Here is an 18,408-nt window from a genome sequence, read left to right on the forward strand (position 1 = left end):
AGGGAAATCGGCTTCAGAAATTTTAGGAAAGTTAGAGAGATAAAGTGAATTCGCGTGATAATGAAATAAATGACCGAAGGCCTCCTTTTATAGTCACGGTTTGGAAACCCAACCGTCCCATCATGAATGGGCGGGAATTTTCCCTCCAAGGAAAAGTGCGCCAAACTATGGGCGGGAAACCGAAATCTGTGGGCGGCTATTTTGAGCGGGAATTTTCCCTCCAAAACACTTAGCCTATGTCATGGATGACGCTTTCATTTCTTTGATACCGAACGAATAATCGGTTTCAGACATTTCAATTAACAGTTTTGATCAGATTTTATGAAACCGGATAAGGACGAGTTAATTGTTACTTAGATAAATTCGCAAAGAGTAGAGAGACACGGTCATTGAAACTAAAACGATATTTTAGACCGATACGAAAGAGTACATAGAGAAAACCGATAAAATGATACGAAAGATAGACATTTAAGCAGTAAACACCATTCTGGAATATTTTTCCACCACCGCATCTGCATCAAGAATGTTTGAGGGAGATGCCGGTGTACCCGGTCCAAAATCTGGCCGGTACTTGAGAATCAACTTGCTGATGTGAGGTGCAAAGCCGAGACCTTTCTTGGTTCGCACCATTTTCCTCAAGATTTGAAAGAGGACCGCTGCCCAATTGATGGGCGTGTGGTTGTAGATGTGGGTCATGATGTTGTAGGTATTCTTTGAATACCGCTGATTTTGAGATTGGCACAGAATGGACCGAGTGACAATCTCAAGGAGTAGCTGAGTGCTACGACCGAGACGGGTTTTTAACCCATGAGGTTCCACCGTATCGAAGGTTGCAGAGCAGCGGAACCCATAGTAGTATTCATCGGTTCCCTCCATGGACGGAAAGTCAGAGAACCCTTCTTTGGGCAGATTGAAGAGGGAGGCAAATTCGGCTTCATCAAGCCGGAAGGTATGATTTCTTACAGTAGTGACAATGCAATCACCCCAGTTGATGGCATTTCTGAAGAATTCCTTGACATCCTCAGTCAGTATGGGACCGGATTCGTAAAGGAAAGATTGAAGACCGGTAACAATGAGACTTTCAAACATATGTTTCTTTGGATGGTCATAATCCCATTCTGCCATACATGAGCTGAAGTCGACACTTAGGAAATTTCCCAGAGTTCGGCTTGGCATGATTACAGTATAGAGAGAGAGAGATTCAAGAGGAATACAAGTGATTTTGGATTTGATAAAATGAGAGGAAGATGGCTCCTTAAATAGGATCGGTTTTGGAGGGAAAATCTGTGCATTGATGGTCAGTTTTGTTTTATTAAGGAAGGGAATCTTTCCCTTTTAATGATGCATGGGGAAGGGGCAGATTGCAAGGCTCGAGGTAAATATTAGTTGGGAAGCGACCAGATTAGTTGGAAATTAAATATGTAGGTGGTTGGGAGTTATCTCATTAAATAAGATTATCTCATTAAGTGCATTTAACACATAAACAGCATTGATTAGATAGAGACCGAAAATGGTAGCGATAAAGCCGAAACATGTTATACAGAAATGAAAAACACAGATAGAACCGAAGTGGACATGGATGAAGCCGATATGGTCAGATTTGAACAATAATACATCCGGTGCATGAAGCAAAATGACCGGATGCAAGAAGGAGTGACTTAGTGGTTCCTCCTCCACTCTCTCTCAACCCGATCGTAGAACGAGTCGATGAGTTCCTTGGTGAGCACCTGGCTGCGGTCCAAACTTTCGCCGTGACAGGTCGGGACCCCAAGCTCCTCAAACAGTCGGCTTATCTGAGGAACGAACGCCACTGATCTGGTGCCGATTATCCAAATAAGGGCATCGAACAGCACCCTAGACCAATTGACCGGCGTCCTTGTGATGATGGCCGCCATCATATTGAACGCTGCCGTGCAATATGTGTTGGTTACATCTTTCCCAAGGATGCTCCTCCCTATGATGTCGTTGAGGAGCTGGTATTCAGCCCTCAAGGGATATTTAGAGCCATGGTCATCGACAGGATCATCTGACCGAGAGAGGGAAAGAGAGACCTCAGCCTTAGTGTCGGCTGGAGGGTGGAGATCCGTGAGCCCTTGTTTGGGCAGACCGAAGCATCGAGCAAAGTCTTGCTCGGTGAAGTCAAAGAGTATACCCCCAACCTTCGATTGGATATGGGTATTGAAGTAGGGTGTCCCCCGGTACACCCTTGCATTGTTGAAAAATTCCACGACAGACTGAGGATAGATGATTTGATTATCATCTAGAAAGTACTGGAGGCCGGTATCCTCCAGCTGTTTGATCATTCGATACAGATCATAGTGATCGGTATCTGAGCAAGATTCAAAGTTAACTTGTTGAATGTTTGTGAAGATAGACATTGTTAGGTTGCCTTAGAGAGAGGATGTTCTTGTGAGATTCTTTGCCTTAGTGAAGGAAAAAGTGTATTGCTTTGTGAATGTTTGAGTGAGATAGTGCTTCCTTTAAATACAGGTTTTGGGGCTAACCTATTATCCGGACATTAAATGAGATGAGGTATATTAACCGTAGGATAAGAATCTTTGCATAAAACAGGCATTTTTTTGCAGGTCTAGGTGTCGGTCATAGGCCTGGACTGTGAAAGATATCAAAAGATCTTCACGTCTTTTTAGGCACGACCAGGTTTATTCTAAAAGGTAATGATGCAGAGTAGAGACCTTTAACCTCTGATAACTATTCCTCTTCTGTTTGAATTTCAAATAATCTGGGGTAGCCTTCTTCCGAACCGGTCAGCTATCAGTTGTTCATCCCGATGCGGTTATTTGATGCAAGCACCAAGTAGCCGGTCGACTTACTTTCTCTGATAGACTGGGCGGTTCTTCCGCAAACACCCCGAAGATTCAAAGTTCAACTTCTTAGGAAGAATCACCGGTTTGTCTGTTTGAACCGATTTCCCTTTAAGTATCCTTTGGAAGGATTTGGCTAATATCGGTTAAGCCGAGAGTAAGTCTAAATTGAGAAAACTTAGCTTCCTGCAGCGGCTTCGTGAAGATATCGGCTACTTGCTGATCGGTCGGTACGTACTCCAGCCGGATATGCTTCAGAGTGACATGCTCTCGGATGAAGTGATGTCTGATGTCGATGTGCTTGGTTCTGGAGTGGAGAACCGGGTTGTAGGTGATTGCAATGGCACTTGTGTTGTCACAGAAGATCGGTGACTCTTCGGCTATAATACCGAAGTCCTTTAGCTGCTGTTGGATCCAGAGAAGTTGAGAGCAGCAGCTTCCGGCCGCCAAGTATTCATCCTCTGCGGTTGATGTAGCCACCGATGTCTGTTTCTTGCTGTGCCATGACACCAGTCGGTCACCTAGGAACTGACATGTTCCACTGGTGCTTTTTCTGTCGATCTTGCACCCTGCATAATCTGCGTCTGAATAGCTTGTCAGATTAAATGATGAGTCTTTTGGGTACCACAGACCGACATCAGGTGTGCCCTTTAGATACTTCAGTATTCTCTTTGCGGCTGTGTAGTGGGATTGCTTTGAATTTGCTTGGAATCTCCCACACACACCAACTGCAAACAAGATGTCCGGTCTACTTGCTGTCAGATACAATAGGGAGCCGATCATGCCCCGGTATGCAATCTGATCTACTGATTGGCCTTCATCGTCTCTGTCCAGTTTAATGGAAGAACTCATTGGAGTGGCCGCCGAGGAGCATGTGTCCATACCGAATTTCTTCAGAAGCTCCTTGGTATATTTAGGTTGACTGATGAATGTTCCTTCCTTGAGTTGTTTAACCTGAAGACCTAGGAAGAAACTTAATTCTCCCATCATACTCATTTCAAATTTATCAGTCATCATTTTTGAGAACTTGTCACAGAGCTTTGGATCGGTGGAACCGAAGATAATATCATCTACATAGATTTGAACAAGTAGGATATGTTCCTTCTTTTCAAATTTAAACAAGGTCTTATCCACCGAACCGATGGTGAAATCATGTTCTAGTAAAAATGCGGTTAGCGTATCATACCAGGCTCTAGGTGCTTGCTTTAAACCGTATAAAGCTTTGTTCAGCCGGTATACATGGTTTGGAAATGCAGCATTTTTGAAACCGGGTGGCTGTTCAACGTACACTTCTTCACGTATATCACCGTTCAGAAATGCACTTTTAACATCCATTTGAAAGACTTTGAAATTTTTGAAAGCAGCAAATGCAAGAAAAATCCTAATGGCTTCAATCCTGGCTACAGGAGCAAATGACTCTTCAAAATCAATGCCTTCTTCCTGTTTGTAGCCTTGAGCCACTAATCTGGCTTTGTTCCTCGTGACCAAACCGTCTTCATTGAGTTTGTTTCTGAATACCCATCTTGTTCCTATGACCGATTTATCTTTCGGTCTGGGAACTAAGTACCAGACTTTACTACTCTCGAACTGGTTTAGCTCTTCTTGCATTCCCAAGATCCAATCCGGATCTGACAATGCTTCATCTATTCTTTTCGGTTCAATCTGGGATATAAAAGCAGAGTTAAAATATCCTTCCAGAAGTTGACTCCTAGTTCGAACAGGTTCTGAAGGGTCACCTATAATTTGCTCAGGAGGATGTTTACTATTTCTTCTGAGATTCAGCTCAGGGGTGTCTACCAAATTACCGGTAACTTGACCAAGGCTAGACATGTCGGTAGGTTGACCGAGATTGTCAGACCGACCGACTCCCTCGGATTGGACCGAAGTGTCAGCTTCCTGTTGTGGAACAGCTTGATCCGGCTGGATATCAATGATACCCATTTGGTCATGGACAAACCGCCTGAAGACCGGAGTCTCATCTTCACTGTCAGAATGAATGTCATTATTTTCAAATCTGTTGTGTAGATCAAAGCATGAGGCAGTGTTGCTTTCAACCGATTCATCGAAAACAACGTGAATTGTCTCCTCCATGGTTGCAGTTCTATTATTATATACTCTGTATGCTTTACTTACTGCCGAGTATCCAAGCATGATGCCGGTATCGGTCTTTGCATCAAAAGCAGTGAGTTGGGTTTTACCATTTATATGAATATAACATTTACAGCCGAAAATCCTGAGGTACTTGAGTTTAGGAACTCTGTTAAAATAAACCTCATACGGTGTTTTGTTGTGAAATCTGTTTATTAAAGACCGGTTTTGTGTATGGCATGCAGTGTTGATAGCCTCAGCCCAGAATTTCTGAGCAATGCCGGAGTCGGCTATCATAGACCGTGCGGCTTCCTTGAGAGTCCGGTTTCTTCTCTCGGCCAGGCCATTTTGTTGAGGAGTCCTAGCACTAGACAACTCGTGTCTAATGCCGGATTCATCAAGATATGCAGTTAATGTACTGTTAGTAAATTCGGTACCTCGATCACTTCGAATGCTGTTGATACGGGTTGATTTTTCATTTTGCAACCGTGTACAGCATACCGCCTAGACTAATGACCTGAATCGGTCCAAATAAATCCATGTGAAGAAGATCTAGGCATCGGCTAGATTGAATGTTTCCTTTACTTTTAAAAGATGACCTAGTTTGTTTACCCATCTGGCATGCTGAACAGACCTTATCCTGGTTGAACACTATATCAGGAATACCTTCAACTAGCTTTTTACCGCGAATGTAGTTTAAGGTTTTCATGTTTAGATGGTTTAGTCTCTTATGCCATAGCCAGGTTTGATCGGTCTTAGCTATCATACATATAGGATATTCTATTCTTGTCTTCCAGTCTACCTTATAAATGTTTCCTATCCTATTTCCGGTTAGTAATACAATACCTTGAGAATCCTTAACTAAGCATGCATGTTTAAGAAATTCTACCGTGTATCCGGCATCACACATCTGACTGATACTAAGTAGATTAAAACGTAGGTTTTCAACTAAGAGTACATTATCAATAGTTAGATTACCATGGACAATCTTACCCTTGCCCACAGTCTTACCCTTTGAGTTGTCACCGAAGGTAATTGGAGCACCGGTTACTGATCTGATGTCAATTAGCAAATTGCTATTTCCGGTCATGTGCCTGGAGCAACCGCTGTCCAAGAACCATTCTGAGTTTCCTAGTCGTTTCTTTGGATCCTGCAAAATGTACATATTTACAACTGTTTGGTACCCACGTTTACTTGGGTCCACATGCGATTAGTCCCTTAGGTATCCAAACCTTGATGAACCGGACAGTTTTCTTTGCTAGGGTTTTAACTGTCTTTTTGGCACTCGGTCTTGTGTATTTCGGTTTTCCTTCAGATAACCTAAATGGAAATGATCTTTGATTTGGTAATCTATAATTTGACCTACGTGGCTCGGGAAAATCTTTCTTATATTTGAGGATTTCGGCTCTTCTTTTCTCAAGATCAAGCCATGAATCGGTTGGGCCAACATAATCGTATTTTAGTTTTTCTTCCCTATAATATGCGGTTTCCTCTTCTTCAGCTGTCCAGGTACTCTTAAGGAATTTTATAAAGGGGAGGTTTCCTTTTGTAAGCCTTGCTTTTTCTATGGGTTTTCGGTCTTTGGAGCTGTTCCCTGTGTATCCTAGACCACGCTTACAACGAGGATGCCTATAGTGTTTATTCATATTCTTTACTATATCGCTAGATCTTTTATAGGCGGCCATCGTATATTGAAATCGGGCATTTTCTTCCTCGGTTAGTTCTTTAGTCGGTTCACTAGGTTGTTCTATCTTAGGATCTAACTCGGTTTCTAGGGTGTGGGTATCATCAGGTTGTATGACTTCCGGTTCGGTGATGATAGGTACCTCTGGTTCTATTGGGATAGGTACTATAGGATCGGTCTTGATATTAAGGTGTTTAGGTAACATGGTCAATAGATTCTTATATTCTTCTACCATGTCATTCAATGCTTCATATAACTCATCTTTAGTAAATTCATCATAAGGGGAGTCGAATACCTGTTCCTCATTGGCCATGAGGCACGTGAGTTCATCGTCACTGTCACTGCGAGCCCACAGACTTCCTCCATCGTCGGCTATCAGTGCTTTCGGTACCTCACTTCCCTCACCGGCTTGTTGATAATTGTTTCTGTCGTTTTGATATTCCGGTTTCTGGGTATCCCTCCTTGGTTTCCTGCATTCCCACTTAAAGTGTCCCATACAGTTACAGTTATAGCATCTTATATTGGATTTGTCACCATAGTAGTTGTTTGTCGGTTGGCTCCTTTTCATGAACCTCCCAAACTTCTGTGCGAGCATGGCCATGGCGTCCTCAGTAAACTGTTTGGCTGTTCTGATAGGTGCAGGTGCAGGAGCCGGTATCGGTGCAGGTGTGGGTACAGGAGCAGGTACAGTCGGTTCTGTAGATGTGATTAGTGCTCTGGTTGATGTTGAGGCCGAGACTTCCTCTTCGGTTCTAGATTTCATTTCGAACTCATATGCCTTGAGGTCTTCGAATACATCGTATAGTTTCATCTTACGTAGGCTCTTTGATTCCCTCATTACCATTGTCTTTATATCCCAGGCGCTTGGAAGAGATCTCAAAGCCTTCATAACTACCTCTTTGTTCTCATACTTTTTACCCAGAGTTGCTAATTCATCTAACACACCGGTGAACCGGTCACTATATTCCTTCATAGTTTCTCCTGGTTTCATTTTGATGCTTTCGAACTTCTGTGTAGCCATCATTATTTTGTTCTCCCTTGTTCTTTCATTTCCTTCAAAGATCTGGATGACCATGTTCCATGTCTCCTTTGCAGTTTTGCAGTCTCTGATCTTGCAGTATGTGTTTCTGTCTACACTGTTGGAGATCCGGTTTCTTGCATGGTTGTCCAGATTGTTCCTTCTCCTGTCTTCAGCTGTCCATTCTTTTCTATCTTTATCAATGACTATCGGTCCTTCGGTTAGGACGGATTCCATTTCATCATCCAAGGTGACTAGATGCAGGTGCATGCGTGCCTTCCAGTTGGCAAAGTCATCACCTTCTAGCATTGGAGGCCTATCCTGATACATGTTTGCTTGAGTATTGAAACTAACTGCTCTGATACCAATTGTTAGGATCTAGGTCGCCGCTGGTGGACCGGGGGTTGGACCGGTTAGCGGTTCTCACTCGTAGGGTGGTGATTAATCCGGTTAGAGATTAACACCGGGGTTTCAATACTACACAACCTGTCACAAACCCTTGAACTAGGTTCAAGCGCGGAAGAGATTTGCTTTCAGGTTGAAGCGGTATACTTGTATGATAGGCACGGTCGGTTTCGGATGATGAAGATTTGGAGATGGTGGGTCGGTTTTGGCAATCTGGATGTTCGGTATGGTTAGTAGAGATTCGGTTTGGAGCGGTATGGTTAAGTTAGTCGGTTATGTAATGAAGCCAACAGAAAGTAAATAACACAACAGAGTTTTATGGATGTTCGGAGATAAAACTCCTACGTCACCCCTTCCTCTCGAAACCGCGAGAAGGATATTCACTAAGGAATACAATTACAAGTCGATCGAGACTTATCCTCTGCTCGATAACACTCTTACAATTTACACCGAAATTGCAAAACACACTTTTACTTTCAACACTTAGGCTTTCTAGAATATCACACTGTTATTGTAGTAAATGCTTTTAGCTCTTGTTATCCCAATGTATGTCCCACTTAGTAACTGCATTTACTCTTCTGCAACTGCCTCCTTTTATAGGTGAAATATGCCAACGGTCATATTTCGAAGCCTTGAATCTGATTGGCTGATCAGAGATGCAGTGATTCAGTGTCTCAGACCTGCCGGTCGTCTCAGACCTGGTATCCTGTTTCAGACCTGCCGGTCTGTAAGGCAAACCTGCTGGGTTTGTCTTTTACTCAATGTAGGCACTGTCTGCTTGGACAGTTGTCTGTACTTTGAAGATTTCCTTTCTGGCTTATCCCGAAGTAGAAGGATCCGGTAGTACTGTTTTCTGCAGCCTACAGTCTTTCCTCAGACTTGCATGGATATGGAAGTATTCAGTCTGTTCCTTTGGTATCATTCTCAACAGATACCCAAAGTGTCTTCTTGTACTAGTCGGCCTCTTGACTTGGCCGAATGTCTTTTGGTAGTGAAGTAACCGGACTTCTTCCGGTTATTCTTGTCTTGTAGATAATCGGCTATTTGATGGATCTGGCTTTTAGGCTTTGGCCGATCCTTTGTGCGGTCACGTTCAGAATGCTTTTGATCGGTATGGTAACTTGACCGGTTCGGTTTCTTCAGTTGGTTTTCTTTTGTTCATCCGGTCCGGTTTCTTGTTCCTGCATGGGAAGTTTGTTTAAGTTAGGTTTATTTGAACCGGTATGAATTTATCTAACAAAGACATTATGCGTTGGCAAGATATTGATAGTTTTAATGTGAGGCATTGCTACAAGTTGTTCGCTAAGGTGATTTCATCCAAGATTTCGTTCTTCGGATGGAGCATTATTCATGGTGGAATTATAATAGATGATATGTGCATGAAAAAAAGTTATATTATGGGTAGTCGTATGTGTGAAAAAGAGGTTGAATTGGAAACTCACTTACTTTTGTATTGTCGAGGGGTGACCAGTATTTAGAGCCTTTTGTGGAGTATTATTGGGATTCATTGGGTGATTTTCGAGTCTTTTGGTAGTTGCGCTGGGAAGTTTAGATTGATGCGGTTGATATGTCAAACCTACATATTTGGGTTACTATTCCAATTATTCTTTGGTAGACTATCTGGTTGGAGAGAAATCTTTGAACTTTCAATGATCGTAGTCGTCCGATGTGTATAATTCATAATGCTATTATTATGATGTTTTGTGAGATTCATTCAGGAAGACAGTAGAGTTTATCGGGGGGGTTAATCGTTCTTCTCGAGAATTTACGAGCTCGATAATTTTTTAAGTGTTATTTTTTCTTATTTTTTATTTTTTATTTTCCTGTCATGCATTGTCGTTGTACTTAAACAATTTTTTTTAATATTTTTAATATACATTAACCTTTTCATAAAAAAAAGAATGTCACATTGTCTACTATCAAGATATAATATATGGCCATTATAGAAGGTTGTAAAGAAATTATTGGCGGAAAGGCCTAATAGTAAAACTCAAGAAGAGTTTACATATGATGAAAATCTTTTATGATAGTCAAAATGATTTTTTTTCTAACGAATGATCATATGTTCAATTAAAGAACTAAGCATAGTGATGTGCGATATAGTTATGCACGCGATGTTATTGATCCTCGTAATATTGACGTGAGCATGATTAGTATTATTGATAATCATTTTATATGATAAGGAAAGTGCTTGTCATTTCTAAGTTTGAGCATTGCTCAAAACTTAGTTGTTATTGATTGATTGTTGAAGCCCATAGGGATTTTTTAAGAGGTGGAGACTATTACATTGTTGTCTATATTTTGAAGATTATTATTTTTTTTGACATACTCGATATGTGTCAAGATGGAGATTGTTAGATTATGGTGACCTACATGGCCAGCCCCGAGTTTTGGGCTTCCCATCCCCCGATAAAAAAAAATATCCATATTTTTTTTGTTGCTCTAGGTTTAGTTTAAAAGGTTGATAAAAAATGGTTTTGGTTTGATTTGAACCCATAACCTTATTCTATTAACCTACAATTTTTGTGTTTAAAAATACAATAAATTTGACTAAACCTCTTACTATTTGAAATAAATGAGCTACCCGAAGGAGTGGACTGCCCTAGCCCGATGACTTATCGGGTTTACCCTAGAGTCGACCCTATGACCTACATGAGTTTTGAACGAGGCATGGGTCTAAGCTCCCAATGTAATAAAAGAATTCTTAAATTTATATGACTTATAAATATATGGTATGTAATATATTTTTGACTATATGAATAATTTTCACCTTTCTTTTACATATAGTTTTTTTTTTCTTTTGAATTATTACTTAAATCTTGTATTATTATCGTACTTATTTTATTATTTTATTATTACTAGCATCTATAATTTATTTTAATTAGTCTCAAATATATATATATATATTATATTCATTATTTAAAATAAATATGAAAATGAATAATTTATTGTCCTTTCTAGGTACCTAGGTACATGTTCGTGAGTTGCCTTTCTCATAATAAACATGTGGCAAATAAGACTTTTTATTAATATTTAATATTTGAAACCGTAGATACTTATTTTCATATTTATATATTTATATTGTTGGTATTGATTGTTGAACTCATTTTTAAGTCTGAGCATGTCTTGAACTTAGTTGGTATTGGTTGTTGAAGTTCATTGGATTTTTATTAAAGAGGTGAAGACTAGTATGTTGTTGTTTATATTTTGAAAATTAATTATTTTTTATGACATATTCAATTCGTGTCAAGATTAAGATTATTAGATTATGGTGACCTAAATGAATTTTAAACGAGGCCTAGAGCTAAACTCTGGTGCAATAAAAGAAATCATAAATTTATATGACCTATAAATATATGGTTTTAAATGAGGCCTAGGGCTAAACTCTAGTGCAATAAAAGAAATCATACATTTATATGACCTATAAATATATGGGTTGTAATCTATTTTTGACACTATTTGAATAATTTCTTCCTTTTGCAAATAATTTTTTACTATTTGAATTTTACGTAAATCTTGTATTTTTATTGTGCTTCCTTTTGCAAATAATTTTTTACTATTTGAATTTTACGTAAATCTTGTATTTTTATTGTGCTTATTTTATTATTACTAATCTCTCTTATTTATCTTAATTAGTCTTAAATATATATTTATATATATAATATATTATATATATTATTTAAAATAAATATAAAAAGGAATAATTTATTGTCCTTCACAAGTACATGTTGGTGAGTTGCCTTCTCTTAATAACCATTATATTAAATATTAATATTTAATATTTTAAACATTATATATATACTTGTTTTATATATTCAATGAATGCAGTTAGCAAATAACTGTCAAATTCAGGTAAAGATACATGATAAATTCAGTTAAAGATTGAAGAGTGGTTCGGTTGGGAGGAGTAGAGATATAGTTGTTAGTTACGTCGACTATAATTATGCTAGCAATCTTTATAGAAGAAGATTGCTCATATGTTTTGTTTTGTTTTATGTATTGACAGTTGTGTGATTAGTTAAAGCACTACTATATAGAAAAATGGAAAGAATAATGTGTAAATTTTTATGGGGATCTTCTAACTTATTGTTTTGTCATTTAGTTAATTGGGATAATGTTAAATGTTTTAAAGATAAAAAAGGTCTAGATATTCGAGATTTTTTTAAAAATAAAGTTCTTCTATCAAAATGGTGTAGTAGATTTGCAATAGAGTTGAATAGTCTTTGGGCATTGATAATCAGATGTAAGTATGATAATGATTGGTATGGTTGTTTCACCAAAATGTCTAATTATTTAGCGGGGTGAATTTATCCTATGTGGAAAAATTTCGTGAGTAGTCTAGATTCATTTGGGGAATGGTTATTCAATTAGATTTTGGGACGACATTTGGTGTAATGTAAAAAATCTAGCTACGACGTATCATGAGTTTGCTTCTATTTCTATATTTAGAAATTCCACATTTAAGAACATGTTTGATCCTTAGTCTAATGGTTTTGCTAGCCGAATTAGATATAAAAGAAAATTTAATATTATAGAGACTTTGTCCCATAATAGAGTTTACTTTTGGTAGGACACATACAAGTGTCACCGTCTGAACAAGACATTATACGCTGACATGATATTGATAGTTTTAACATGAGGCATTGCTACAAGTTGTTCTATAAGGTGATTTCATATAATTCTTATTGGGAAAAACTTTGGGAATCAAAGATTCCATCCAAAATCTCGTTCTTTGGATTTGGATGAAGCGTTATTCATGGTGGAATTATAATCGATGATATGTGCATGATAAATGTTATATTATGGCTAGTTGTATGTGTCAACAAGAGGTTGAATCTATAAATCACTTACTTTTGCATTATCAAGGGGTGACTTGTATTTGGAACATTTTGTGGAGTATTACTGAGATTCATTGGTGATGCCCGAGTCTTTAGGTAGTCGCTGGAAAGTTTGGATTGATGCGGATGATATTGCAAACATACATATTTGGGTTATCATCCCAATTATTAGTTGGTGGACTATCTGATTGGAGAGATATCGCCAAACTTTTAATGATCCTAGTCATCTGATGCGTATCATTCATAATGCTATTATTATGATACTTTTAAAATTCGTTTAGTAAAATTAGTAGAGTCTATCGGAGAGTTAATCGTTTTTCTCGAGAATTTACGAGCTCGATAACTTTTTATGTACTATTTTTTATTTTTTATTTTAATGTCATGTTTTGTCGTTCTACTTAAACGATTTTTATTTTTATTTTTAATATACATTGACCTTTTTCAAAAACAAAAAAAGAATGTTGCGTTGTCTACTATCAATGTATAATATATGGCCATTATAGAAGGTTGTAAATAAATTATTGGATAAAAGGCCTATTCGTGAAACTCAAGAAGAATTTACAAATGACGAAAGCCTTTTATGATAGTCAAAATGATATTTTTCTAACGAAAGATCATATGTTCAATGAAAGAACTAAGCATAGTGATGTGCAATATAGTTATAAACATGTGATGTTATTGATCCTCATAATATTGATATGAGCATGATTAGTACGGTTGATAATATTTTTATATGATAACAAAATCGCTTCTCTTTCTAAGTTTGAGCATTGCTCGAACTTAGTTGATATTGATTGTTGAAGCCCATAGAGACTTTTTTAAGAGGTTGAGACTATTACATTATTGTTTATATTTTGAAGATTTTTTTTTTTACATACTTGATACGTGTCAAGATGGAGATTGTTAGATTATAGTGATCTATATGAGTTTTAAACGAGGTCTGGGTCTAAACTCCCGATGCAATAAAAGAATTCATAAATTTATATGACCTCTAAATATATGGTCTTTAATCTATTTTTGACAATATATGAATAATTTCCTCCTTTTGCAAATGCTTTTTTACCATTTGAATTTTCACATAAATCTTGTATTATTATCGTGTTTATTTTATTATTACTCGCGTCTCTTATTTATCTTACTTAGTCTCAAATATAAATATATATATATATATATATATAATTTTAAAATAAATATAAAAATAAATAATTTATTGTCCTTCCTAGGTACATGTTGGTGATGTTGGTGAGTTGCCTTCTCTTGATAACCATGTGTACAATAAGACTTTATATTAATATTTAGTATTAAATATTTCAAATAGTAGATACTTGCTCTCATATTTATTCATAATTAGATGAATCTGTTATTCATTCTTCATCCTTTGTTTGTTGAGAGAGAGAGAGAAAGAATGGCGGATTCCAACATAATTGATGTTGCCGGTGGTGAAGTAAAGTACGACAGGAATAGTGAATTGAAGGCTTTCGATGAGACCAAGCTTGGAGTGAAGGGTTTGGTCGATTCAGGAATTTCCAAAGTCCCTAGAATCTTTCTCCAACCACCAGAAACCTTTCTCCAATTCCCAACTGCTACTGCTGTTGACGACACCCGCTTCGTCTTCCCCACCATAGACCTCACCGGATATCACCAAGATCCATCCCGGCGACGTGAAATCGTGGACCAAGTCCGTCAGGCTTCCGAGTCTTGGGGATTCTTCCAGGTGATTAACCACGGAGTTCCCACGAGCGTCCTGAACCAGATGCTGGACGGCGTCCACAGATTCTACAATCAAGATGAAGAAGATATGAAGAAATTGTACACGAGAGACATGAAGAAGGTGCTTGTATATAACACTAATTTCGATTTTTACAATTCTTCGGCGGCTCGGTGGAGGGATACTTTCCTTTGCAACATGGCCCCTATTCCTCCTAAACTAGAGGATCTGCCTGAAGTTTGCAGGTATATATAAAATTTTATATAGAAACAGAATGGATATGATTAATAATTATTTATGTCTGTGATTGGTAATGGATGTAGAGATATTATGGTGGAGTATACGGATCATGTGATGAAATTAGGATCGGATTTGATCGAGTTAATGTCAGAAGCTCTAGGTCTGCCTCGAAGACATCTGAAGGACATGGATTGCGCAGAAGGTCTCTCTATTGTAGCACACTATTATCCGGCTTGCCCAGAACCAGATCTCACCATTGGCGCCGAAAACCATACAGACAGTGATTTCTTCACCGTCCTTATGCAAGACCATGTGGGTGGCCTTCAGGTCCTTCATGAGGGTCATTGGGTTAACGTTCCTCCCAACCCTGAAGCTCTCGTTATCAACATTGGCGATCTTCTGCAGGTTCATTTTCTTACTTTGTAGTATTTGCGCTTGAGTTTGAAATTAATAAAAAAAAAAATGATTGTACCTTTGGTTTGGTTTGGTTTGGTGGGTGCAGCTGATAACAAATGACAAGTTCAGAAGTGTGGAGCATAGGGTGCTGGCGAACAGGGTGGGGCCGAGGGTATCGGTGGCGAGTTTCTTTTCGACGGGGTTTATACCGACGGGGAAGGTTTATGAGCCGATAAAGGAATTGCTAACGGAAGAGGAACCTGCAAAATACAGGCCAATCACCGTCAAGGATTATTCTACCGTCTACAAAGAGAAAGGAAATATTGATTATACTTCTGCTCTCTTGCACTTTAGGATCTAATGGTAATCAACTCTAAACAAAATAAACTGTCTTATCTCTAGACATGAATAAACTGTTGTAGACCTCTTTATTACTAAAGAAATGTCTTAATTTGCAACAGCTATGTAACCATTACTACTTGTAACCTTTTATAATAATAATAATAATAATAATAATAATTAATTTGAATTTGCTTAATTTATCGGGTCGAGAGCTGTGGTTAATTTGGATATATATACGTGAGAGTAATGAATATTTGAGTCGGATTGTTAGTTGACCTGCCCATAAACTAGAACGATTAAAAATAAAATTAAAAATGCTATAGGTATGTTTTGAACTTAAAACATAACAAAACAAGTAAAATATTTTAATCAAATATGATTGAGGTGTGGTTTTTCAAGGAATAATATGTCGATAACTAATGAGACTGTTTAAAATTATGAATGAAATATTTAATTAACCAAAGTGTGAGGTCACGAAGTTAACTGTCGATTGAGATTGGTGGTTTATTTTCTTAGGGATAAGAGACATGTGAAAGTGTGATTGGGATGTGATTTTCCAATGGATAAGAGGTTGGTAAAAAAATGATCGTGAGGTTACAAGATTAGAGGTCGATTGAGATTGCTAGTTAATTTGCTGAAGGATAAGAGACTGTGAAACTATGATTGAGATTGGTGGTTAGTTCCTAAGGGATAACATACGATTGAAAATGTGATTGAGATTGATGGTGATTTATTGAGGAATAAGAGTCGGGTGAAAATATGATAAAGAGGTATATAAAAAGTGTGAGTCACAAGATGTTTGGTTTGTCGGGTCGAGAGTTGTAGTTAATTTTGATATATATGTGAGAGTAATTGGATACTTGAGTCGAATCATGTGTTGATTTGCCTATAAACTTGAAATGGTTATAAATAAAATAAAAATTTTATATGTATATTTCGAACTTACAACCTAACAAAACAAGTACAACTTCTTAACAAAATAAGCTATTATAAAACTTTATTTTAAATTCAACACCATTTGATGATCGTGCGACATTCCTAACAATATAAGTTTAACTTTTTAATTAACTAATATATATATATATATATATAATAATACTTAATTTGAATTTATTTGGTTTGTCGGGTCGAGAGTTGTGGTTAATTTTGATATATATGTGAGAATAAATGAATATTTGTGTCGGATCGTGGGTTGACCCTCCCATAAACTTAAAACGGTTAAAATTAAAATTATAAATTATAAATGTATGTTTCAAACTTTTCTCATAACAAAAAGTACAATCCTTTAATCAAATATGATTGGGTGTGGTTTTCTGAGGGATAATTGATCGATAACAAATGATAGTGGTTAAAAAATTTGAATCAAATATTTGATTGAACAAAATGTGAGCTTCACGAGGTTAAATGTCGAATGAGATTAGTGGTTTATTTTCTTAAGGATAAGAGACGTGTGAAAGTGTGATGGAGATGTGGTTTGTCAATGAATAAGAGGTGGATAACAAAGAATCGTGAGGTCACAAGATTAAAGGTCGAATGATATTGGTGACTGGTTTGTTGAAGGATAAGAGACTTGTGAAACTATGATTGAGATTAGTGGTTACTTTTCTAAGGAATAACAGATGTTTGAAAATGTGATTGAGATTGGTGGTTGGTTTACCGAGGGATAAGAGTTCTGTGAAAATATGTTAAAAAAACATATGAAAAAGTGTGAGTCACAAGAAGTTTAGTTTGTCGGGTCGAGAGGTGTGATTAATTTAGATTTATATGTGAGACTAAATAGATACTTGTGTCAAATCTTGGGTTGACCTACCCATAAACTTGAAATGGTTAAAAATAATATAAAAAATATTATATGTGTTTCAAACTTGCAACCTAACAAAATAAGTACAACTATATAACCAAATAAGCTAATAAGACTTTATTTTAAATTCAACGCCAAATTTGATGAAAATGCAAATTTTTTATCAATATAACTTCAAATTTATAATTAACTAATATATATATAATAATAATAATAATGCTTAATTTTAATTTTTTTGGTTTGTCGGGTCGATAGCTGTTGTTAATTTGGATATATATGTGAAAGTAAATGAGTAATTGGGTCAGATCGTGGGTTGACCCTTTCATAAATTTTAAACGTTTAAAAATAAAAATGTTATATGTATGTTTCAAATTTGAAACATAACAAAATAAGTACAACACTTTAACCAAGTATGATTGGGGTGTGATTTCCTGAGGGATAATAGGCTAGTAACAAATGAGAGTGATAAAAAAATATAAATCAAATATTTGATTGACCAAAGTGTGAGATCACGAGATTAAATGTTGATTAAGAATGGTGGTTTATTTTCTCAGGGATAAGAGACGTGTGAAAGTATGATTAAGATGTGGTTTGTCAATGGATAAGAGGTGGGTAACAAAGGATTGTGAGGTCACAAGATTAAAGGTCGATTGATATTAGTTTGTCAATGGATAAGAGGTGGGTAACAAAGGATTGTGAGGTTGGTTTGATGAAGGATAAGAGACGTGTGAAACTATGATTGATTTTGGTGGTTGGTTATCTGAGAAATAACATGCGCTTGAAAATGTGATTGAGTTTGGTTGTTGGTTTACCGAGGGATAAGAGACGTGTGGAAATATGATAAAGAGACATATAAAAAAGTGAGTAATAAAATGTCGACTAATTAACTAATTTGTAATGAATATTAAATACAAAATATATATACATACACAAAATTATAAAATTATTTCAACAATGTCAAATAGTTTAGCGGTTAAAGTGTTCACATTTCATTATTAACACTAGGGTTCGAATCTAAAAAATGCAAATTTAAAAGTGAGTATTATAATTATTTGAGAGATCAATG

The 18,408-nt window shown here is 37.0% G+C and overlaps 1 protein-coding gene across 1 annotated transcript; it reads left to right on the forward strand.

The window, feature by feature from the left end:
• The first annotated feature begins 14,238 nt into the window (after positions 1-14,238).
• Positions 14,239-15,560, forward strand: LOC124926668 (1-aminocyclopropane-1-carboxylate oxidase homolog 1-like). Its single transcript, XM_047466945.1, has 3 exons — positions 14,239-14,808; positions 14,887-15,208; positions 15,306-15,560. The coding sequence occupies exons 1-3, from the start codon at positions 14,261-14,263 to the stop codon at positions 15,558-15,560; spliced, it is 1,125 nt and encodes a 374-aa protein (XP_047322901.1). The 5' UTR covers positions 14,239-14,260.
• Positions 15,561-18,408: the final 2,848 nt, after the last annotated feature.

This window comes from Impatiens glandulifera, chromosome 2 (genome assembly GCF_907164915.1).
Source record: "Impatiens glandulifera chromosome 2, dImpGla2.1, whole genome shotgun sequence".
NCBI classification, from domain to species: domain Eukaryota; kingdom Viridiplantae; phylum Streptophyta; class Magnoliopsida; order Ericales; family Balsaminaceae; genus Impatiens; species Impatiens glandulifera.